Source organism: Ananas comosus, linkage group 5 (genome assembly GCF_001540865.1).
Source record: "Ananas comosus cultivar F153 linkage group 5, ASM154086v1, whole genome shotgun sequence".
NCBI lineage: Eukaryota > Viridiplantae > Streptophyta > Magnoliopsida > Poales > Bromeliaceae > Ananas > Ananas comosus.
The window spans coordinates 151,565-177,281 of NC_033625.1; the positions used below are offsets into that span (position 1 = coordinate 151,565).

General features: G+C 36.5%; 2 protein-coding genes across 3 annotated transcripts; one reads left to right on the forward strand and one right to left on the reverse strand.

The window, feature by feature from the left end:
• Window positions 1,328-3,496, forward strand: LOC109710207 (probable polygalacturonase At3g15720). The gene is made up of 6 exons (XM_020232690.1): window positions 1,328-1,411; window positions 1,647-1,805; window positions 2,261-2,517; window positions 2,705-2,813; window positions 2,932-3,048; window positions 3,266-3,496. Exons 1-6 carry the CDS (start codon window positions 1,328-1,330, stop codon window positions 3,494-3,496), a joined length of 957 nt encoding a protein of 318 aa, XP_020088279.1.
• LOC109710274 (nuclear pore complex protein NUP205) lies at window positions 4,039-25,472 on the reverse strand. Of its 2 annotated transcripts, none has more exons than XM_020232784.1 (45): window positions 24,990-25,472; window positions 24,807-24,902; window positions 23,649-23,723; window positions 23,441-23,545; window positions 23,201-23,311; window positions 22,802-22,961; window positions 22,429-22,511; window positions 22,166-22,288; window positions 21,852-22,079; window positions 21,159-21,248; window positions 20,614-20,769; window positions 19,528-19,644; window positions 19,235-19,441; window positions 17,801-17,902; window positions 17,579-17,719; window positions 17,090-17,220; window positions 16,889-17,008; window positions 16,527-16,644; window positions 15,546-15,743; window positions 15,316-15,434; window positions 15,011-15,161; window positions 14,795-14,907; window positions 14,639-14,720; window positions 14,454-14,540; window positions 14,284-14,361; window positions 13,446-13,643; window positions 12,928-13,020; window positions 12,744-12,857; window positions 12,327-12,485; window positions 12,179-12,234; window positions 12,032-12,104; window positions 11,731-11,921; window positions 11,499-11,628; window positions 11,339-11,416; window positions 9,954-10,118; window positions 8,647-8,817; window positions 8,444-8,581; window positions 7,759-7,902; window positions 7,400-7,522; window positions 7,221-7,316; window positions 5,845-5,970; window positions 5,510-5,610; window positions 5,121-5,240; window positions 4,670-4,748; window positions 4,039-4,436 (listed from the first exon to the last, which is right to left on the reverse strand). In XM_020232784.1, exons 1-45 carry the CDS (start codon window positions 25,128-25,130, stop codon window positions 4,353-4,355), a joined length of 5,571 nt encoding a protein of 1,856 aa, XP_020088373.1. In that variant the 5' UTR covers window positions 25,131-25,472; the 3' UTR covers window positions 4,039-4,352. The 2 variants fall into 2 exon arrangements, with proteins under 2 accessions (XP_020088373.1, XP_020088372.1); XM_020232783.1 differs by having other exon boundaries at window positions 7,221-7,319.

A 25,717-nucleotide genomic window follows, 5' to 3' on the forward strand; every position in this document is an offset into this window, starting at 1 on the left:
AATTAAAAGAAAAAAAAGATGATCTGTATTAGAATCGATAGCAAAGGATTGATTGAGGAGGGTGAATCAGTCAGTGCCTCCGTGTCAGTCGGTTTGCTGAGATATTTTATCAATTTTTTTTTTTTATTTTATTTTTGGCTGTAAACTGGTCAAAATGTATATCTAATAATTAATTAAGATTCACCAGCTCAGATGTATGTCTAGCAATAATCAGGATTTATAGCATACAGGTACTTTCTTTTCCGAGGCACGTACAGCAGTAGTAGTTGACAGAGAATGATCAAGAAAAGTCCCTAAATCCCCCTACTAGTGTTGGCACTCTTTAGACAAATGCCCATATTGGAGTTGTAACTAGTAGGGGATGTAGTTCTATATATCTTTATTTATTTAAATCTGTTTTGGTTTTTGATGTGCTGATCACTTTACACGAATCAAGGTACCCGCAAATAATATACTCTTGTTGGAAGAGTAGCGGGGATTAAAAGAATTCTTTCTTCTTCTTTTTTTTTTACATTCGTAACTTGGCACTCCTCGTTCTTTTGTAACTCGTTAGATTTGGAGCTTATGTATATTTTATTTTATTATATATACACAGGCCATTTCGAACATTGCTCTGGCGCTGCTGTGTGTTTGGTGGGCCGCAGCAGAAGCAGGCTCTCGAATATACGACGTCGTGGGCCACGGAGCCCATGGGGACGCCAAAACGGACGACACCAAGGTTTTATGATTTTACAACAGAAGCAGGCCTTACTTTCATTTGAGTGGGCCCCGTTCTCACACGCCCATATAACTTACGGATGTAAATCAATGGGGAGCGTTTAACGGGCTCAAAAGTTAAACGTGCTTTTTTTCTCTTTTTTTTTTTGTTTTATTTTTTATGTTGGGCTAAAAAGATAGAGTTGACGCTCCAAAAATAGACTCGTGAGCAAGGGGGCGAATTAGTCGTATCGTATTGATTGGGGCCATGCATAGAGTTAACCCGTGGATCGGGCCCGGCCTTTCTCATTGATTGATATATATATATATTGCAAGCCTGTTTTCGGAGCTGTCTCAGCTTCTAACCCCAGGAGGGAAAAGAAGCGTTGCGTTTGCAGGTTAATAAAAAATTCAATTAGATTCTCGTTTGCACGTGCATCAGAGTCGTCGAGATTTTAAATTTAATTAAAAGTTCAATTAAATTCAATTATTATTATTATTATTATTATTATTATTATTATTTGTTTTTGTTTTCGTCGATCTCTCCCTACGTATTCTCTCTCTCTCTCTCGCTCGGCAGGCATTTGAAGAAGCATGGAAGGCGGCGTGCTCGGATCCGGCGAATCCAACCATGGTTGTGCCCTCAGGGAAGACATTCCTGCTGAGCTTCATCTCCTTCCGAGGGCCCTGCAACTCTAATAAGATCCGTGTCCGGGTATATATATATATATATATATATATATATATATATACATAACATATAATATATATGTGCTGTCCCTTCCCCACCACTCCGAATTAATGTTTAATTTTCTCTGCCGTACGTGTTGTACATGTTATTATTTTTATATATAGAGGAGCAAATTAAGCAACCGGGCATAACAAATAGATCGAATGCTCTACGTACGAACGTACGTACTATAATATATTATACGATGATTTCATTTCAGATTGAGGGAGACATCGTGGCACCGAGCCAAGTGGGGCTGCAGCATTCCAACGCGGACCATTGGATCACCTTCGCCGACGTCAACGGCTTAACTGTCGACGGATCGGGCCAAATCGACGGCCGAGGCTCTCTTTGGTGGGCCTGCAAAGCCACTCCTGATGTAATTTTAAACACTTCTTCGCTTCCTTTATAATAAATAATAAATAATATATTACCTTTTCTTGTGGAATTTATGTTCTGAGGATTAAAAAAAAAAAAAAAGATAAAACAAAAACTAAAAAAAAAACATAAATTATACGAAAAGGTTAACTGTGGCCGTATTGATGATGATCGATGGTGCAGGGTTGTTCCAGCATCCCGATGTACGTATGTGATCTCCGACCAGCATTAATTAGATAAACTCGCAACTATCCTTTCATCTATCCATGTATTAGTATCTATATAATATATTATATATATATATATATATATATATATATATATATATATATATATATATATATATATATATATCTTTCTATGACTCAGTACCCTAGCTAGCTTGTAGTATATATATATATATATTCTTTTGTGCAACTACAGTCGTTTGCCATAATGAGATGTCAAAATGTTGAGCTGAGCGGGCTGAGGTTTAAGGACAGCCCCAAGAAGCATGTCACAGTCGACGACAGTGCTTGGGTTCGTGTGTTTGGCATAACCGTCGAAGCACCGGAAGACAGTCCCAACACCGATGGGGTGCACATCGAGCGCAGTCGGCACGCGGAGATAGTAGATACTAGCATAGGCACAGGGGACGACTGCATATCCATTGGACCGGACACCGCCGATCTTAATATAAGCCGTATAACCTGTGGACCCGGACACGGCATCAGGTGTGCATGCTTTCAACTTAGTAGCTTAATTTTTATGGCCAATTATTATTATTAAACTTCTATACTGGTTTGCATTCCGTGTGATGAGAGATCCCTCCCTGGAGCAATATTACTAGGTAAGAGTACGGCAAAGGCAAGTAATTTTATAGCCTGGGGAATTCGTAACATTCGCTGCACGTTATTGCAGCATCGGGAGCTTGGGTAAGGACGAATCCGAGGCACGGGTGGAGCAGATACACGTCTCATCGTGCAGTTTCTTTGGAACTTCTAATGGTGTTCGGATCAAGACATGGCAGGTAAACTCAAGCGATGACAGCATGAATAACGAGCTAACGAACGAACCTCTGCAGGAGATGATCGAGTATTGTGACTTGGCTGTATTCAGCGGTGACGAACTTTACTGTTATCTGCCAGGGAGGTTCTGGTTTTGCAAGACGGCTATTATTTGAACAGCTCGAGTTTGACTCTGTCAAAAATCCCATAGTCATAGACCAATACTACTGTGATGGCGGTCACAAATGCCACAATGAGGTACCAGTACAATTAATTCTCTGTACGTATTATATAAGCATAGATACGAGTACTACAATTCTTGCTAGTCTATCGTTCAATTTGGCTTCGAAAATAAGGGTCCTAGATTAGGAATGTATGGTTTGCTATTAAATTGTGAAGCATGTGGCTGGGCTTCCCCAGACACCTTGAACATGCTCTTAACTTATTCACGGACGCCTGATTAATCCTGATGCAGCCATCGGCCGTCGAAGTTAGCGACGTGCGATATGCTGGAGTCATAGGGTCAACGACAAAGAACATCGCAATCACCCTCAACTGTAGTCGAAACATCGCTTGCACCGGCATCATCATGGAGAATATCAGCATTTCGCATGTCGAACCAGGCGCTCCAACTTCCTCCTTCTGTGTCAACGCCCACGGAAGGATGAAAGAGCCCGTCGTTCCTCGGGTCCCTTGCTTGAACTAACATACAATGATACTACAGGCAACAGTTGTCCTGCGTGACACCATGACTGTAGCATCCCATAGAGAATATATATATATATATATATATATAGAGATAGATAGTTATCATGAGAACGCGCATATTTTGAAATTTCGGTTCCTAACATGATTTTGGAATCGCCATTATATAGGTTATGCGATTATGTTTATGGAAAGTAACCCGCACTAACAGTTTCTCGGCAGGACACATGAAAATACAACCATAAGGTACAATATAAACTCGAGTGAGCAGTGCCAATTGGCGTAAACGTCTAACAAGAACACGAATTGTCACCTGTGCTAATAGGATCATCAGTTTAAATTAATTTTAAGCTCACAATCATTGCTTAGAATGCTAATTTATAACTCCATATTCTGTTAGAGAAAATGGAGCACGAAAGAGTGGAGATTTCAAATTCAAAGCTTAGTTATTTCACATTTCTAGTTAAGTTTGGACGAAACGGATAACATGCCACCTCTCTCTCTCTCTCTCTCTCAAAAAAAAAAAAAAAAAAAAAAGAAGAAAAAAGAATGGATGGGTATCAAACCATTTTTTAAAATTACTTAAACATGCCAGGAAAAAGAATAATTATGGCAACAAACACAATGTACACCAATGATGTGGCTGCCGAGAATGAACCTACTAATTCTGAGAATACCCACAATACCAACAACCATATACGAACCCACCCCAGCTAATAACCTTTTCTGTTCGTTCGTTCGTTAGTTGGTTGGTTTTTCTCCCTCAAAATCCCGTCAATAGGAGGCTGGATGTCTCGTGGCAACAAAGGGTTCATACAGCAAAAGACAATCTAACTGAAAGGCTTTCTTTAGATCTTTTACAAAGCCATTTTTCTGATAGACATCTCTTTGAGGGTACTTAAAGATCTATGGAATAACTTGAGATTCTGCCCAATCTTATCCTGCAATAGAAGCAGCAAGTCAACAAATGAAGGAGAGTCAAAACAATCTGAATATATTTCAATCAATCAGGTACGAAGCTCTGTCGAGATAAACACAAAGGAATAAGAGACATGAAACTAAAAATACCAGAAACAATCTTAATTCAGTCAAACAACCATATTGGTCACAAATGTTTGAAAGCTATCAAAGCATACTTGAAATATAAAAATCCACAAGGAAGATTTTACAGTACCTCTTTGAACTGCTCTAGTCTTTCCAGAATAGGATGCAATTTCCCACAAAACAAAGAAAGATCTTGTGGATCAGTATTGCTGCAAAGATAAGACATCGTGCAACCATTTTAGACTAAAATAGAATAAACCGTCAAAAAAAAAAAGGAAAAGGAAAAATAAAGACCAAGTTCATTAATGTGCGATGAAGTGTTCAACATCTAATTTACAGAAGCTGCTTAGAATTGTAGGGCGAGAATCGTCGGTGCAGGTACTTCTAAGCCAGACTTTGATTTCAAAGAACAGAAGAAACAAGTAGCAAACAAGTAAGGGTGATTCGCTACTTAACCTATTCTAGGTTAGCCAAATTCTACTAGAAGCAATCTGTAAACCTAAATATTCACTTTTCGCATGCTTCCTTTTCATGGATAGAAACCAAAAACAAACAAACAGATCAGAATGAAATAGTCATACTCATCCTGAAAATGAATAAGAATGATGTTGATAGCACACTCAGCAAGCTGGAGCAGGAGAGTAATGAGGCGATCCCTATTCCCAACCATGTGGCACATCTCTATCATCGCAATGTATCTCCTGTACCAAAGGTAACTGGTTGTATAATAAATAGCTCTCTGCCAGTACAAGCAGTTATTTCCTGCCTAATGGTAATGCATGATAAATAAATGAACTACCAAATAGAGTTGCAAACATAAAAGGCTGCTTGTAAAAAATAGCAACCGCATGCAGAACATGGTGTAAGTATGCAAATATACTATTGTAATAATAGCAATAAAAGACTAAATGAACATAACTACAAATTTTAATCAGCGAAGACTTGAGGAATAGCATACAATTTTCCTTACCTCTTACGAATATCATCAGAAGAAGAGATGCAATCTTGCCTCATGCATACTTTGATTATTTCATCTACATCCTGTCTTGGAAGTTCGTTAATGTCTCGAATCTAGAAAATCAAAGAGACAGTATAAGAAACCATGACATCCTGCATATGCTTCATTAAGAAAGAATTTAACCACGGAAATACTCCTCTCCATATTCTGTAAAGTTTGAACTGTTTTCCTCACCAAAGTGTCCTTTCCCTAATCCCTCACAACATGAAATTTTTATCCAGCATAAACAAACCATAAATCCGCTAAAAGTCCAAAGACAAGCAAACTGGATTCTTTATCAGCGTTACCTTGTTGAGCAACAAAATTTTTTCTTCCCCTGCACTTTCAAGAGTAATTGCTATTGAGTTAAGAAGAGCCAAGAGCGATTCTAAGGTAGGTGGCTGCCTATTCAGATCACCATCAGAATTTAAAACCTACCAAGCCAACAGAACAAATGATCAACGCGATACAAAAGACGACATATTGATGAAAACATGATAGCTATGCCCCACATATATATCATTATATTTTAGCAACTATTTTGACAGGAAAATATTCATAGCAATTAAAATCAAGAATTCACGTAGCTGGCCACCAGCTAGTAACTAATCACAGAATGTAGCAACATAAACCCTCAAATAAAAAGTGGTATAAGTATAACATCCACATACAAATGCCAAGATAAGTTCCATTATAAAATCACAATTTAAATTGGTAAATGCTGTTAACATAGTCCAAATGATTGCAGTGAAAGAATATAACTCTCAGACCTACTTTACATCCCTCAGGGAGTACAAAAACAAAGGACTTTATGGCACCAAATAGATTCTTACGTACTATTTTTAGAAAGTAGAGCAGCAAAAAATTCTGACTAATCATTTTGGGATTTAGGACGATTATAGTTTGAATATCACAAAGGAAGTCGGTCTCCAAATTACCACCTCCGTTTGAGTCTGGAAAATAATTAATCATCAGACATTGCTTCGACACTATGAAGTGGTTCACCAAGAAAATGACTTAGGAAGTGCTAGAAAACAGGAGACTTTATTCATGTGTATTAAAAACCTAGCAGGTTTTCTGAATCCGGAGACAAACCGATTCGTTAAGTACTAAAATCTAGAGGAGATAAAGTGCAGCAAAAGAATTTGACGATGTATCTGTATCAGATATTGACATGTCTATGGCACATGGGTACAGAAATTAAGATTAATTGATATACAATTACATAGTTGCATTTATATAAAACTCAAAATTCAAATTTAACGGGGAATAGACAGTTAAGATTAGACAGAATTATATAATCTTGTTTGAACACAAGAGTAGATGTTGATAGCTGAGTAGCATGGACTCCTGTCTGATCTAGAATCAGACAGATAAGATTTTATTAACATACTATTTTAATTAGATTAGAACTAAATAGTTAAGATTTGAGAATAGATTACTTCCGCATCACTTCTCACCCAGTGTATTCAGGAACAAAGGCTTGATAAGCGCAAATCTCAGGAAAAAAGAAAAACTGATCTGGGTAAGTGTAAAATGTTAAGGCGCTGTTTCATCTACAGTATCAGATATAGCATTCTAACCTGAAGTATGAATTATCAAAAGGAAGAGAAATACAAAAATTGTGCAAAAAGAGGAAAGAACGGTACAAATCCTTTTAAAAGGTTAACAACGTTGTACTTACTTGCAATGTCACAAGCTTCTTCCTGATGAGAAAATAAAGGTAAGAGCTCAGGCCAAAGCATATACGGAACATTATTAGCTCAGTCCTCTTCTGGTTCTGCTAAATTATCAGCATGCCCAAATATCAGAAAAAGCAAAGTTTGCCATTAAAGATGATTACACTAAACCAAGAGAGTATACCTCAAGAAAATCCGACGATTGCATAAAATTGGAAGGTTGAGCATCCATATTAAAAAGAGAGTGCATCATGGTAAAAAGTTTATGAACAAATCCATAATGATCATCTTCTTCATATGGCCAAACCTACAGAATTGAAATGGCATTACCTCATAAACACTGTTTAGACCAATTGGTCCGCTAAAAGTGAATAAATTACTATGCAGATATATCAAAAACAAAATCTAGGATATCAATAAATTTCAAGCAAGGTTTCTTATCTTATAAAACATACCAGTAGGGGTCTGAATAAGCAACCCATCCTCAATGGATGGCCTTTCTAGGGACAAAGAATCTATGACAGAAAAGTGAAAATACTGTACCTTGCTGAGTATAGAGACAACAAGATTAACACGCTCCAATGTGAACTCATCAGCTCCAGAGATATCTCCCTTTAAATTATGATGAAAAATTGCCTGATTTTCCTTTACAAATTCCAAAACCTCACGAACAATTTTATTGTTCACCTGTAAAAGTTACATTCTGTAGATTCTTGACAAGCATAGAAAGAAACGAAAAACATATAGATAAAGGAAAGAAAAAGAAAGAAAAGCAACTTCTCAAATTTGGTAAAGCTTTACAAAGAACTATACTACTAATTAAAGAACTCCAAATTTACAAGAAAACTGGTTAGCAGGCTATTTATTTAATAACGATCTATGGGATCTACGCAGTGTTTTGGAATGGCATATATTCCAATGCAAACCATCTTTCAGAATAAATTATTGATGTGTATTTTAGAGAGAGATTTATTTAATACTGCGTGATGTTAGTGTCCCTAGAACATGTCCAATCTAGAGTCACCTCACATTTGTTAGGCATACCAGAATCCAATTGATAAGGACATCTTTAACGTAACAGTACAGACCATGCCACCACAATGGCCTTCAGTACAAACCAAAGTATGTCCAAAAATCGAGAGAAAGACAAAAAGAGCGATCTTTTTGGTAAATTTTCAATTTAGTGAAAGAAAGAAAGGTCAGAGGAGATAATTGGCACGATTATTACCTCCAGAAAATCTGATGAGTCAACTAATGATGCCAGGCATGAGACCAATCTCAGAATTGGAGATACAAGCAACTTCTCCTTGTCAGTCTCCCCAGCTCTATCTTTGCTTTTGTTATGACTAACCAACCTTGAACTTCCCTGTAACTTTCCAATCTAAGTATCGCAAGTGAGAGATACATAATAAAGCAACTAACTGATGGTACCTTGCTCTGCAAAGCCAAAACCTTGCATGATGCTAGATGTTCCAAAGCACCCATGGACAATAGAATCTGAGAGCCATGCTTGCCATAGTTGTGGCCAATTCTCAGGAGCAAAGACAATTGAGCCTCAATAGTGCAAAAGCGCTGAAGAGAATCCAAAGAGCCTGAAGCATCCTGAAAAGTATCAATAAATAAAATGTTACCAGAACTTCTGCAAAATGAGTATGCACACACAGAATTGACCATGTTTAAGATGGGAAGATATTTAATTTAATCAAGCAGGCAATGACAACATTAAGGAACATAATCAGCAGAGGTTCATGAATCTCATAGCATCTCCATCAGTTTAAAAGTCATTTTACCCACTGGCTATGTCTAAAGTCCTTTTGTGTTCTAATCTAGCATAGAAACATCAGTTGATTGGATTATTAATTTATTATGTGTTAATATACCACACGATCATCATCAAAAAACTTGAATGAGTTCCTAAATCAACATTTAGTCCACCTTCAAGAAGCCATAACTCTTTAAGTTGTTTTTGCTCGAACATTACTAATGAAGTCATTAACCCATCTCAATATCCTAAACTAAGCGACACTACTTTTACACAGATGTTGTACCAAGATGCTCGACATTCAAACCTTTAAAGCAATGGACGATGGTCCTAGCGGGGGATCAGTTAATTCCAAGTTCAATACAAGCAATACAGAGAAACCAAAACAGCACTAGAAGCTTTTCTTCCAAAACAGCACTAGAAGCTTTTCTTGATCTACTATCATGGACTAATTCTATGTGCACCATTCTGGACAATGTTCTCTTCACATTAAATAATAGACTGAATAAAGTGAGAGTTGTTCATTTGGATATCTAATGACTGTCTTTTATTCTTGGACCTAGAAGTTTGTCGTATATTTCTCTCCACGAATCAAAAAAGTTGTCCCTACGATCTCCTCACTTCAATTGAACAATCATGTAAAAGATATAAACAACTGATTCACACCGACTGTTGTAGTTAAGATAGTCCACAAAAAAAAAAACTATATTATTCCCCCATGCCATCCTTTGGTGCGTCCCTTTCATGATTTTCTACCAATTAGTCTCCGATAATCAGTAATTAATTAACAGGTTATCAGATATTATGTTCTACTCGCGAAGAATAAAAGCCTAAAATAAATAATATATAACAAATTTCATTCATCAGGAACTCAGGAAGTATATGACAAGTCACAAGTTTGAAATATACTGATTTCTCTAATGAACAAAGATGCAATGTAGTGATGAGGCAGAAACCTTTAAGCAAGAAGACATACCTTCAGAGATAAATTACTGATTTCTCTCATGCATGATTTGAGAATTTCTCTACTTTGCAGCTGGCTTAAGAAAAACTTTTCATGGTCAATACTAATGAATGCATCAAGAACATAAAATGAAATAGCCTTCCCAGCTTCGCTGCCTTGAACGGCATCCTTCGTTATCTGAAAGAATGAAGAATATCAATAAGACAGCTAAACAAGTCATGCAAATTATAAATGCACATACTGAAGCTAAATAAACAAGAGAGAATTCCTCAAGAATGATAGAGGATTTCAGATAAACCAAAATGAGCAACGAAGTTCAAGCCAAGAAAACAGACATAAAACTGGGCTGGGCAGTAAAAAAAAAAAGAAAAAAAAGAGAAATGATTATGACTGTCAACTGATAGCAAATAGTACTTGATTTTAAAAACAAGCAGGCAACATTGTATTAACACTGGCAGCAGCACTACAATGGTGCAAAAATCTCGTCTCTTCTTATTCCCTTGTTGCCTATTATGTTTCAGACATGAATTAGTGCATAAGAACTCAAATATGACGAGCCAGATGTTTCAGAAACCAAAAAACAATGCCAATATCAGTCCATTAAATATTTTGAGACATTTTTGAGAGCAAATTAAACAGTATACTTAAAGAAAAATTCCTCCAAAGCAAAGTGAATTTGTCTTTGAATCCTCTTTGTTTAGGGAACATAAAGAGATGTCGTAGTCCAGTGTGAACTGAGAACCAAAGAGTTAGCAATGTTGAGGAAAACAGCTCAATAAAGCGAGGTTGAAAAAAGAATATGCAGATATAGAAACAGAGAAGGGTTTTTTTAGTGCAATAGCCCTCTCCTAAAATTTTATTCTAAAAATAGGCCCGTTAAATTTTTATTTGTAAATATAATCCTATAAAAGCAGTGAATGATTCACCGCTTTTCATTCACCGCTTTTAAAAGCGGTGAACCATTCACCGCTTTCTTTCTTTTTCTCATTTTTTTCTATATTTCTACGATGGTAAAAACGGTGAATGGTTCACCGCATTTAGAGGTCTATTTTTATAATTATTTTTTTTAAAAAAATTATTTTTATAATTATAAAAATCGATAGGATTATTTATTAAAAAAAAATCAACAGAGAAACTAGCAAGTATTGAACTTGCTATTCCCTGAAAAATTAGTAAAATTTTTACACGATCATAAGAAAGATGAGTAAGTAATAATTCAGCAAGGCACACATTTAACTGAATTTTACTTATTGAAGCTTAAAAGGCCAAAACCAGGCCTTTGGGATAAATAAAATGAGTTAATGCCATCATCTATACCTTTTCTGGAAAACAATATAAAACGCAAGAAATGCCAATGTCCATCTACATAAGTATAAACCAATTGATGAAGCACCTACCAGATCAATGATAGCTTGAGCCTCTTTTCTTATTATGGTGAAATTGGCTCGGGCTAGCTCGTCTTGCTCCTTGTCAATCTTTGATAACATGAGCTATACAGTAATCAGCAAATAACTATGCCAAAAGAATTCAGAAATAAAAGGTGAAATAAGAATTAACCTTTTGAAGATTCAGCTCATCTTCTCCATCTTCTTCTTCAGAAAGCAAGAAGCGCAAAACTGACGGTGGTACATCTGGGTCAAGAAAACTCCGACAGTATTGAAAGTAACTCAGAAGTAAAGCATATTGTCTGTTAGCAAAGAGACATGATTAGGTTAGTACAGTGCTGGAAGGTCTATTCTTTGTATTTATATGTATCTGAGAATAAAAAATACTGCAATAGGCATGGTACCGTCTTCTCAAAGATTCTGATGATTCACTTCTAAGAATAGACATCATAAGCTTAAACAATATAGATTGACAAGCACCATTAGACAACTGCTTAACCGAGATAATGTCAAGACATGTTACACTATCAGAATCAAAGCCAGCAGGACATAAGAATCTTTCATCCCGAAGTTTAGCCATACAAGTGAGTGCTACCTACAAATGTCATGACAGAAAAAGCAGTGAGTTTTAAAAAGATATGGAACCAATTGGAGGTCACAAAATTGAGAATGAAAAACAGAAGAAAAAAATTATATGGCACTCACATTGGTTAAGATTACTGCCATTTTTACCGAGCAATCTGGAGATACTGTTGCACTCAACGAAGCATCAAGCAACCTGCCGCCAATATACTTAGATGATTAACAATATGTTCAAAGAACATAGTTTATGTTAAAACTATATCAACTCACTCAAACAATAATTGAGAACGATCTTCAAGGAGAGACATTCTTCTAGATACAGCAACCTGAAAAATGACCAAAAAATTCACTTCAAGATAATAACAGAAAGCATATAATAGTCTTATTCATCAAATTAGGAACAAGTTATGACACCAACCTCAACAATCTGAGACCATCCAGTTAACATGTGCAGCTGTGCTGCCTGTTCTTCAAGATTTTTGTTGTATCTCCAACACCATTTCAACATATGATGGAATGACTCTCTTAGCTCAGCCTTCTCGACCTCATTCAGACGAGAGCTCAATTCTCGAGACATCTGGCCAAAGAAAAGGAAAATGAATCCTGGCAATTGATGACTGAGAAAAGATCAAACATGAAAATAGATAGATATATTGATCGTGTATACACTACTTTTAACTTCTTGGTTTTGTAACTTAAATATGCGCACGCATGCAAACACAGGCGCGCTGAGGTAGATAGAAAAATTAATAGAAATTTAGATGGAGAGAGAGAGTGAGAGAGAGAGATTTAATATCTGGCAAAAACACTTTCTGCAGAAGCTACAGACAGAAACCTGCAGAAGTTTTTCATGAAGTGCATCAAGGTCAATCAGTCGATCACCCCGCTCTGAATAATAATATATGCCACCGGATTCCGATGTTGCAGGATTTCTCAGTATATCTTCAACCTGGAGGGGAAAAGAAAATTCAATTATAAACAGAAAAATAAACAAAAATCATCAATGCAACTAGGCTCACCTTCGCATCATATTTTAAATTAGAAAGAAGCTGTGGATATTTCATAGAAGTGTCAGGAGACCTAAACTGGATAACTTCAAGCAATTCCAACACCTGAAATATAGTAGCCATCCTTAAAATTTCTGAAGAAGTAAACCAGACACAAGTTAACCCGGAGCACTGAGTGGTCAGTAACTATAAAACAAACAACATCTTCAAGTTATGAAGAGGAAAACCTTTTATTGGAGTGAATACAAGAGAAGGGAAGCTAAGAAAAGAACAGCAACACAGATGAAGCCAATCAAATGGGCTAACGTATCTCAGAACTAGCCGAAATCAACCTAAATATGCCGAAAACAATACCTTCCACGCCGAAACAAGTCAAACAGAACTTACTAATATGTGTTGGCACCTATTTCGATTTCCTCACAAATGAAACAGATCAATCAAGGGTTTTAGGCTTTGAATGTTTTGGCTGTAAATAATGAAATAAAGCAAATAAGTGCCCCAATAAAAAAAAGGAGGGTTTGCAGGAATACCTTTTTTCTATTGATTGGCCTATTTCGAACAAGGTTAGGATCTGCCTCAAAAGTTTGCAAATTGTTTGGACTCCATCTCTCAGCAGCGCATTGAAGAAAAGTATGAGAAAGAATAGCTAGGCATGTTTCCCAATGTGTAGATGAAGCCATATCAGCAAGATGTAGCTCCAATGCTAATAGCTTTAACAGCCATGCCCTCTGGATTTGGAAACACAACAACAACAACAACAACAACAAAACTTTCAATCACTGATGAAACACGCACGCGCACGCACAAAAAAAAAAAACAGCTACAACCTACAAGCACTTGATGCTCCCAAGAGTGTAAGCGTAATAGTAGCCATAGTGGCAGATAGTCAAATTATTAGTCAGTTGACAATGGCAAAACCAGACATGTTTAATCCAATATCTTTTTATATTGAATTATGCGATAGAGACCTTATAAACATGACATTCATCAGCAGGGAGAATAAGTAAAGATCATTATGTAGTACTTGTTTATAAATCATAACTGATCATGAAATTAAAATAGAAACTTTTAATCCTATATTTCACATTCGAGATCTTCCCAGGTTACAGAGATTAGTATTTGTAGACACTCTACGGGTTAGTAGATGATCAGTAACTAATCCTACATCTAGAAAACTATGACTGAAGAAATAGTTGTTACAATATATACGTAGTCAGAAAATACAACTTAGATGTATATAAGGAACATTATAGGCAGAAAAGTTTAATTTTAATGTATATAGAGAACAATGTTCTATAGTTTCGAAAGATTTCATACAAAAAAGGAAGACATTCCAACATACAATTATATTTCTATATAGTTTTGCACCTGATGGAGTGTACTGATGCGAAGAGCCTGATTGTTGTTTCTTTTGGGGAGTGGAGCAACAGCAAAAGTTTCAATGTGCTGTAATTGAGCATAAAAAAATTATAAACATAGTGGAACATAAATGTAGCTGAAAACTAATACTCTTTGCTCTATAATTATCAAATAAGGACCTTTGAAAAGCACTGGTACTTTTTTGTACTCAAAAGATCCATTATAGGGCCAGAAGTTAATGGATCTACACATATTTCATAGAGAAGCTGCATTTGGCAAAACAGTGTTAGTCCACTCCATTTATAAGCATGGATAATCGTTAACTGAAAGCATTACTTGTGGGAGCATAGAGTAAAAGCCAAACCTGGAAACCAAACTCATGCAGTAAAGCATTAATATTTGGTTTGGATAATTTCTCGAGATTATCAAGTATAACCTTCAAACAACTGCATATTGTGTTGAGAATCAGCTGCATATTCACAATTATAGAAACAAATACAATCGCATATAAATAGTTGACCTGTAATGGAACTTTGGCTGTAATGTTGTCCGATCCACAGAACTATCAACATCAAATCTCAGAAGCAGATGAGTGATGTTTGGTGCAGGACGGCTGATATTATCAATAAGAAGCTGTTATAGAGAGGGAAAAGAGACACAAAGAAATTAAAATACAGTGTGTAGCTTTACATATAGGAAATAATGAGCTAGAAAAACATAAAGAGTTCAAAACAACCTGCAAAATAAGAACACCGACATCATCTTTTGTGTTCTCTATGATCTGACACTCATCAAAACGTAACTCCAAACAAGTTGCATAATCCTCAACAAGAGATTTTGCAGCATCTGCTTTCAACAATAACTGTACAAGGCCAACTATTCTCGAACTGTCGAGAGGAGATTCATAAAAAATCCAAAATATAACATCAAAAATAGTATTTTCATTTAAATTAACAAAATTCAGTAGACTGCCAACCAGCACATAGCCAAAAAAGATGCAACTCTAACAACATCAATTTGCAATAAAAAAGTGATATATACCTTAAGACGCTCATGATCTTTATCGAGCACTGTTGAATCTGAGGTAGAAAATCGTATCGTACATACTCCAGCAACGCAACTATGTGTCTATGATCTTGAGATAATATGGCATCCAAGGGCTATAATAAATTAAAACATAAGAGTAAATGTATTGTGTGTGTGTGTGTGTGTGTGTGTGTGTGTGTGTGTGTGTGTGTGTGAGAGAGAGAGAGAGAGAGAGAGAGAGAGACCTGGTATAATGGACGCCAGAAGTCAGAGAGAACCAAATCCCTCTCCATAACAAGAACAATTATTTCCAGTGAAAGATGTACAGCTCTCTCTAATAATATGCCATATATTTGAGTTGTCCGCTCATTGATAATGGTATTCACACCCAACAAAATGATACTCATGATATTGCGAAAGACGATTTTACCGCTCATGAAATCCTGTATTGACATTCATTAACTATAATGTTATGATAGGCATCAAACAACCTGTCATGAAATTTGATTTCATTACATGATGTAGCAATTATTAATCAAGAATGGTTTGCCACCAACAGACGTCGCTGACTAAAATATTCTAGAGGAGCAGTATAAATGTAACAAGTTCTTCAAGACTCTCTGGTGTCTGGGTATCAATGCTTCATCAAAGAGAAAACAGTTAACATTATAGCACAGGGAAAAGTCTGAATAATAGGCAAATATTGATACCACATGGCATGAGACAACACTTCAGCTGGATAAGGAAATTGATTAAGACAAAAGCAGACGCCCTACAATCCTCATTGAAGTATTCGAGCATTTACAGCACAAAGCGCACATACAACCCCAATTAAAGCAAATAAAGTGGTGGAAACTTTCAGCACCAACAAGCAGATGAGCAACAAGAAATATTTCAGGTAAGACATTGCTTCTAGAACTTATAGTTAGTTGGTGATCAGTGTTTTATCAGCTATACATATATTTCATCAAAATAAACTCGGAGTCAAATAAAGTGCCAGTAGCTTTCTAGTTTCTACACTTTAAAGGCACTCCAATGATATAATCTAAATGTACAACGATAAAAAGATAAGTTGCTTAACAAGTTAACAGATTAGCAACTTATATCAACACAAACATAAATTTTATTAACAGCATAAATAGTGGAAATCTATATGCAGGAACTTATATAAGCAGAAATTATAAAAAATAAAATGTAGATAACCAGGCTGAGAATTATTGGCATACTTTTAACAGCTCTAGCACAGGGATCTGTGTCTCAACAGAGGAAGCATGAGGCATTGACGGCTTCATGTCAATAGCACTTGCAATATCCTCATCTTTGATGTCGTACATGCTCAAAACCCTGTTGATATCACCTCTAAAACTTAATATCTCAAAGTTTCCTCAATTTCTTGAGCAGAGAAATCTAAAGTGTATAAAAAATCAATTCTTAAACATGGTGAAATTCAATTAATTCTTAAATCAATAGCAAATGTGATCTCCAACAAAGCTCAAAACTAGCTAGCTTCCTTATTTTGCAGCGCAAAATCTGCCAAGAGAAATGCAATAGAAAGGAAAAGATTTGGCATATACTGTATTATACTTACAACCGAAAGTGCTCGAGGCAAGCAAGAACCAGCTGCCATTTTTCACAAGGATCAGCATACGCCCTTTGAGGAAAGGGCCCAAAGACATAATCATAAACAAACCTAAAGATGCCTACAAATCTGATGAACTATAGATTGTTAGTTTTCTATAAAAATAGAACAAAAGAAGTGTGAAACCATTAACAAGTTGCAGGTAGCTACCTTCTTCCTCTATCACTTACATCTCGCTCCTCCGCAATAAGAGCATTTATCAAGTTAAGAAAGGATATTGTAGACGGATACCTTTCCCTCCTGGCTTCAAATTCATTCAGCTCATATCGCATGTCATAAATCTGCAAGATCATATCATAGAAATATTAAGGCATCACAAGATAACAAGCAAGGTCGTTACACAGCAAAAATCTCAATTTTTATTTCAATTAAGACACCGATTTATGCTGCACATAGCAAAAAATCAAATCTCAAAGTCAATTCTCACCAAAAAAAGAAATAATCTAAACTCCTCACCAATTACGACTTCACAGATATCCAGAATAATTTGTATTTTAACTGAACAGGCCATAATCAATTAATAGTTACAGTAATACAAGCAGTGCTTTACCTCGAACTCACTTCTATACTAGTTAACAACAACACAATTTAAATTTTTTTAAAAAGGAAAGGTACAACACAAAACATAAAATTTGGTACCTGTGTGGTTATATGTTGTCCACTGCTAACTGAAGGAGCAACTACTACGGGAAGATCATATTGCTCAAGGAAACTCCAGATAGTATCTCTCTGGACAGGTGAAACTTTGACAAATGCTGTAATAGCATTTCGCAAAGCTCCCTGCAGATAAAGTGTATCATACATTCACCCAAATATATACCACTTCAATAAGTTGCAGCACAAGTAATGCAAGGTTCATACCTTTAGATATGGGGGCACACTCTCATAACCAAGAAGCTTAAATAATGGTTCAATATCTGAGAACCATTTTTTTCTTTCAGTAGGATTTCCATTTTCAACTACCTAAAACATAATATCAATGGCTCAGATCAAATATTTAATTAGGAAACACAAACTGCTTAATAATAAGACAAAACAACATAAATCAGCGACAAACGAGTAGGACAAGATAAGTTAGCTTATGAGTATTAAAGCAAGTTATAGATACAAAATTGCAAAATGCGGATAAACCACAAATGCATGCACAAAAGTAAAGCATGACAACAGGAGTTTGAATGATAACATATTTAAGTAAAATAAAAGTATTCTGAAGAAATCCTTAAGTTCAGATTTATTATGGTAAGAGATAATTATAGACCACACAGCAACAAATAATTAACCAAACTCATCTCAACTCAGCCTTAATCACACTTTCGTTGAATTTGCTACATGAATGATACAACCAAATACTGATTAAGGGGCTTAATTCAAGCCTTTTTGAGCTAGACTCTTCTATAGCAAAGTTAAAGATTAGGTCCTTAAGAAATTATTTATACATTTTGTAATTTCATCCGCTATTTAGAGACTAAATATTATTAATAGAAGAGATTACTGCAAGCAGCAACTAGATCTAGAAGCATAATTTAATTTAAGAAGCCTGCTTGTTGTTTGAAATCTAACTTTAGATTAAATATGTGAATAGTATCTGACTAGAGGATTCTATCTCCGGCTAACGATATTGTATTTCAAGATGATGAGATTCTATTCAAATTTTATTTAACTATGTCCAGATCTAAAGATAATTTAGCCAGATCTGATCCAATTATCTATGGTTCTACGATGGGATATCATTTTTGAAGGGTCAAACGATGTGAAAAGGATAGTCACAATGCAGACTATCTTGAATGTAAACAACTTTTTTACCAACATTTATCTTGTGGAGTTGCCACAAGTTCTATTCCCTGATACATGTCCTGACTTATTTGATAGGAATGCCTTCTTCTCTAAGAACCTATCACATGACTTCATTTGACTTCCATTATATGTTATTTTCACATAAATAAATACCACATGGTTGTCTTCTTTTACTTATTTGTTCATATCAACTGTTTATGTAAATATACAGGTATGAAAGGTTTTTTTTTATTCCTGGCTTAACAGGCTAGCTGTGAATAGGGTCAACCAATAAGCCCTAGTTCACAAGGAGACCTTTCCAAAATAAAGTCGAAAGGTGAATTGTCTATTAGACAATAACCAGCAAACAAGAGGAGAGAAAGGCAAAAGAAAGTTGAAAAGTGGGCTGTCTTACAGACATCAACCAGCAAACAATAGGACATAAAGGTAAACGCTAAACATCAACGATCTGAATTTGAAGAATGTATCCAGTTAGCATAGGAGCAGTTTAGTAATCCAAACCTTCTTAAGAACATCCAAATAAGCAACAAGTGCTTTTGCATCACCCTCCTGAAAATCAGGCAACATGGTCCCAGAAGATTGGAGAGCCTGTTTAAACTTCTCCTCGTAAATAGATAAGCAGTCAAACAAGGTGCTCCACCCAACTGACCGAAACACTTTACCATTGAGCAACTCATAAACTCTTGAAGCACCTTCTTCATTAGAAGCCTGAAAAGTTCAAGCTAATTGAAAGTTAAAATGCAACGTGATGTTTTAGGTAGCACATGCCAAGTAATAGAAAACATATTGTATACCAGAGTGCTAAGAAGTCTCAAGAAAGCTACAAGAGTTTCAATATTAGTATGATCTTCCCCAGCAGTGGTGACAAATGTCCATAACTCTTCATTGCCATGCAGCAACTCAGGCTCCTTCTGAAAAAACAAGGAAATGCAGTAGGATTTTAGCATGCATTATTCAGAAAACAGAGAATAAGTAGTAATGCACATACAAATTCTTGACCAAATATCATTTCGTATTCACAATATGGCAAAGGATTTTTTTTTCAATATAATAAAGAAAAGTTTACCTAATTTTTTTTTTCTAAAGGCCTCATCTTACCAGACTTTGCCCCACAGACGAACGAAAAACGTTGTAGGATTTTTCTTTCTGTCATCTCTGTTTTGAACACCTCCAACTTTTTGTACTTTCAGCTTTGGTAACCTCTAGGGCTCTAGGTCTTCTTTATCTTTTCAATGAAATGAGCAAATGGAACCCATGCGGCAATAGGCACCAGTGATTCAATAGAAGATAAATTCGTAAATGTATTGAATAGAGTGGGAGATAAATTCATAAATGAGGATGGCCACTCATAGCGCCAATGGGCGCCTTAATCATCTTCTGTAGCCATCACGTGCTTTTTGTAACATTAAATGTCATGGGGTTTGCTCTAGCCGATTCCTTAAATGTCATGGGCTTTGGTCAAGCCGATTCCTAATGAATGAGGTTTTCAACAATAACTGCTACAAAATTTGGACTTGTAGCTATAGTTAACCACAAAAATATTTTGTCAGATGTCTATTGAAGCATTTCCAATTTTTATTTCTAACATCATTACTTCATTATTTTCAAAATGGCCTTGAATATTAATTAAACAAATTAATAGAGAAAGACAGTGGAATCATATGCTAATCAAGTAAGAACATATCCGGATGACATTTAGTTTTACCCTTATATTAGACAGTTTTCTCTGTATTAGTGAAGCAACATTTCAACACTGAAAAAATCATAATAACTGAATTACACTAACAATGAGAGGAGGATACATAAAACACATTCTAGAAGATCATGAAGTCAAATAAATGTTGAAATATAACAAATCAACAGAGAAAGACAAGATTTACCTGATAGATTTCTCTAACCAATTCCAATAAAGATACAAAAGGCTGAGTACTTCCAGGAGAACCTTCTTTTAGATTATTAATATCTCTAAAATCATCCAACCTTGGAGAGATGTAAGGACTAAGGGCACTCATGGCTTTCTCCTTCATTTCCTTCACCTATTAGATGATGACTAATCAAGAATGTGCAAATGTAGGAAAAATTGGCCATACTTCCGAAATACAAATGTATGACTGTATATGTGGTCCAAGTAGGAAAAACTGACCATACTTCTGAAACATAAATGGCTGAATGTATATATGCATGATCTACTCATAAAAGGCTAAATCTTGAACTGAAAGTAATACTTTTTATATTGATATAAAAAGCAAATATGCATGTACATAAACAGGCATCTTCACTTCAATCTTTGAAAACTTTTGATTACTGAAAGCTATTATCAGCAATACACAGATGAGAGTTCAATTAATTGGAATAACCAAGCTCAACCTCTCGGACCAGTCTGAGGAATCGAAGGAAAAAAAAAACTCAGAAGAAACATTCTGACCTTCTCCCTAGTAAGTGGGTGTGAAACAAAGCACATCATGAGCTTGTGTAAGTACCCATTATACATATAAACCATGTCCTCATCATCATTCTGCACCAAATAGAGCTCAAATCAAATAAAAGCGAGGCAACAGTTGAAATATCGCTAAATAGTTAACAATTCCATCCCTATCATCAAATTGCTCCAAAATTACCTACCCTATTTAATCATCATCCAAATGTATTTTGAGGATTACTATAAAGAAAAAGCTCAGAAGAAACGAAAAACAAATGGCAAACATAGCAATAAAATATAGCGTATGTACAATGTTAGCAGATCCACTTCATGTGAATAACAGTAAACATAAAATAAAGCATTCTTGCTATTTTATTTCCTTTGTGGTGTGCTCTTGCTGAAAAGGAAAGGAATATCAATCCGACAAAATTACTGAATTTCATAATGTGCATCTACGATAACCAAAATTCAATGAAGCCATGAACATTTCAAAAGAGAGAAGTAAAACATCATATGCATTCACAGTTATGCTCTTAAGTAGTAGTTAAAGCAAAAAGATTATGAAAAAACTTCAGTAACATGAAACCATATTATTAAAGATATAACCACAGATATAGCTAATCAGGAGTCAGGACCCAATTGTTTTGATTGATCAGAACATATCACTTCAATCACAATATGCAGCGCATCGAACTAGACCTGATAAGCAGCAGTTTTGATAACATTTCCCAGTAAAAACTGAAAGACATTGTTTGAGCAAATAACTTCGAGACATGAGCAAATATTTGCCAAGTCCCTGGAAGAAGCACTCGATGGAGCATCTGTCATAGTACTTTGATCTTGAGTTAACATCAAATGTACAGCCCATGCAAGTCGCACTACATGAACAAACCCCTCAATATTTGTATTGTTACCAGCACTCATCACCTGAAATTAATAGAACGCATTAAAACTCACCAACAAATTAATGTTCAAAAACACATAGAGAGTTAAAGTAAAATATATAAGCTTACTAATCCATGAAATTCATGTCTGAAGGAGGCATCAGATGACAACGTGGATGCCGTATCAGGGGATGTTCTTAGAGCATCAGAGATGAAAGCTATTACAAGGGAAAAGAGAACACCGAATGTGATCTGCAATGAGTGGAAACAATACAGTAAGATCCCGAGCTAAGGACACTACTAAGCAATGGATCCTATTAATCCCTACCAAAATATCCAATATTACAACACCTTAAAATTAACAACTAGAATATAAAGATATAGATTGAAACCTGCAATTGTACTGTAGTATTTTCATCAACATCAGCTGCACAATCCTTCAAAGTTGATAGCACATCTTTTAAATCTTTAGGACCTGAAAGTGAAAATAACCTTAATAAGGTACCATTCCTAGGAAGATGATGACCAACAAATATGATTCACGAATGTAATTGATGACATACGAACTTTCCCTATGTCCAATACAATTATTTTCACATGTTTAAGTCATTGGGGGTATTACAATTATTTTCACATGTTATGTCACGGATGACAAAGAGTTACTTGCAAGTACAGTTCTTAACGATGCAAAAAAAAAGAGAAGGAGAAAAAGAGCAATGTTGTAGAGTACATATTATGAATAATGTCAAAGAAAGTTTAGCTTACTCATCCTTATAATAAGGACTGATAATGCAAGGCAGTGACTCAAACTCAGTCTCTCCCGCAGCACTACAGCACGTCGCTCCACAAGAGCACCTCTGAAGTCCAGGACATACCGTTCAGCATTCTGATGGCCGACACCAGCAGGTTCTTCACGATTTAGTTCCTAAAATGAAAGAGAGCAAAGATACAATATAAATTGCCAACTCAATACGGCAATAAATAAGTTTAAATACAGCAGCATTTCCAAATATATCATCGCAATCTTTCTGTGAAACAACCACAAAGATATGACTAACTAAAATCATGCTGCCAACCATATAATGAGAACTCCTACTGCAGAAACACTAGAAGATGGAGAAAAGCAAATTAAGACATAAAATTAATGCTTTGTGAAGTCCAAACTTTTATAAGCATAATTAGCCGCTGCCTGAGACCAGAGCTAAATAGATCCTCCATATGTTTTTGAATATCAGCCACAAGGCCACCATCCAGCCCCTGATCAAGTACAACAGACTGCAAGGGACAAGCACAATTGGAATTTCACTTTCCAGTGATGCATAAAAACGAAAAGGAGCAGTAGATAGTACAAATAGAGAGCACAAAGCCCAAATATAACCAAGTTGCAAAGTAGCTGCATGTTACCCGTAAAAGAATGTACAAAGAGGTTATAAGATCTCTCCTCTCCATATACCAAAGGCCCGCAGCAAGACGAAATATCTCCAGTGGCTCTCGTCCATACAGAATCCACTACAAGGCCACGATGGTTAATGCATTGAGGGTTACTATTAAACTGCTCCAAGGATTAAAGCCAGCCAATTGATAGCGAAAATGTGCAAGTAAGAAAGTGTACCTCTCGATTAGCATCAACGAGCAAACGAACACACTCAATTTCATTGAGATTGAGGTCATCACTCAGTTTCAATGCCTAAAAAATCGCAATGTACCGTGCATGTAAGAAATATAAAGAAATGCTGAGGTGGTTTTAAACCATTTATTAGTCCTGTCGAGGATAAACAAACAGATAGAAAAGATGAACCAAAGCTTAAATCGGCATTAGAAAGGCTGATACAACAGTCCACCTAACAAGGATAACAAGACTTAATGAAGCGAACAGAGGCAGAGGCTGGGGAGTGCAGTAATCATCTAATCTGCCCACTTGTATCACATTGTCTGTCTTCAGCTGTGGACCTTCAGCTGTGAGATTCATGGTGAAGCGAGGTTTAAGTTGTATGAATCATTTGTTTGCGTAATGGTGCAGATCTGTTTGAGTTGTACTGCACACGACTTGCAGTAAACTCAACAATCTACAATCAATTATCTCCTGAGTTTTTTTTAGGGATCTTCAACTTAGAAAACTTTTCGAGTGCTAAAGGATAAAACAAAAAATAGTTAACTATTGGACATTTCAGATTACAAAGGCGAAATGCATACTCCCATTATGAATAAATTAACGTGAAAATAAGGTTTTAAGAAAACATCAGCGGGTATCCCGGTATGATGTAGCAGTTTGGAAGATAGGTAAGGCATAGGTTGCTAAGATTAATGACATGCGGACTCATTCAGGCTGATTTGGATGAGGCTACACATGGACTTGTCGGAATAATGGCACAGCAGTCTATTGTGCCTGCGCATGGACTTCTTGGTATAATGACACAGCAGTCTATTTTGAGCAATTCGGATTAACCATACTGGCTTAGAGAAATGGTGCTTGTTTTGGCTTGGACATCTGATTCGTGCGGCGATCGACTAACAGATATTAGTAGAAATATTTCATTTTGAGAAAGGAATAGCTCAGAGGAGCCTGCGGAAATAACTAACTGATGCCGCTGAACTGAAAGGACAGGCAAAGAAGACAAATCGGAAGATATATAAAAAAAAATAAAAAAAAAGAGAGTGCTCGCCTCGTCAAGACATCCCATCCGAGTGCGTTCGTATGGAAGAAATGGGACCAATAATCGAGACGCAGCAGATTGAAGAAACAAATCAGGCAAGAGCGATGGAAGCTTACAATCTTCACATCCGTGTCGTCGAGCGAGATTGGTGGCGAATCGGGAAGCCGAACCTCTTTGGACTGCACTTGAGCCCGATCAGATGCCTTGGGGCCCTGCGCATGAAACTTGGCAGAATGAGACTAGGACGACTCCGCCGGACAAGTAAGAGTACCCTGATACAAAGACGAGGCAGAAGAGACCGGATAGGAAAGGAGGGATTGGAGAGCGGGGAGGGAACTGCGGATGGCGTGCATGAGCTCGATCCGCTGGGTCGGGGTGGGAGGAGCGGGCCCGAGGAGCGCGTCCTCGATCGTCGAGAGGAGCTCCCGCGGGGACACCATGGCTCCTGCCGCTCGAGCTCTTTCGCCCAACCCTCTTCGAGCTCTCTCCCAGTGCTCTACTTTGCTTTCCCCCGAGGGCTCCGAAACCCTAGTCGGAGGGAGGAGGAGGGGTGGGGGAGTAGGGAGAAATGGAGGAAACAGGGGATGGGCGGTGGTTTGGAGTTTTTGTTAAAGTTAAACCCTAGTGAGGCGCGGGAAGGAGGAGGAGGAGGAGGAGGAGGAGCATGCTGAGCTCCGCCGCTGCTACTTAGGACGATGGGAGAGTGCGGCGCGTTGCGTGGCGGACGCGATATCGGTGCCAGGGCATTTGGAATTCCCGCGATTTTGCTTTCCCCAATTTCACTGCCGTTTGTACCTCTGTTGGTTTCCAACATAATTTTAGGCTTAAATTACTATTAGTTATTTTATTATTTAATTTATTTTTTAGAAGTGTAGCTCGTGCACGCTTTTTTGTATCTGATATCTTAATAACTTCTAATAAACTTTAATTTTTTCGACTAATTTTGGATTTGTTTTTTCTTAAATTTTGGAATAATGTTTGAATCAAGCATTTTACGGTCAAATTTAACACGAATAATTTTAAGATT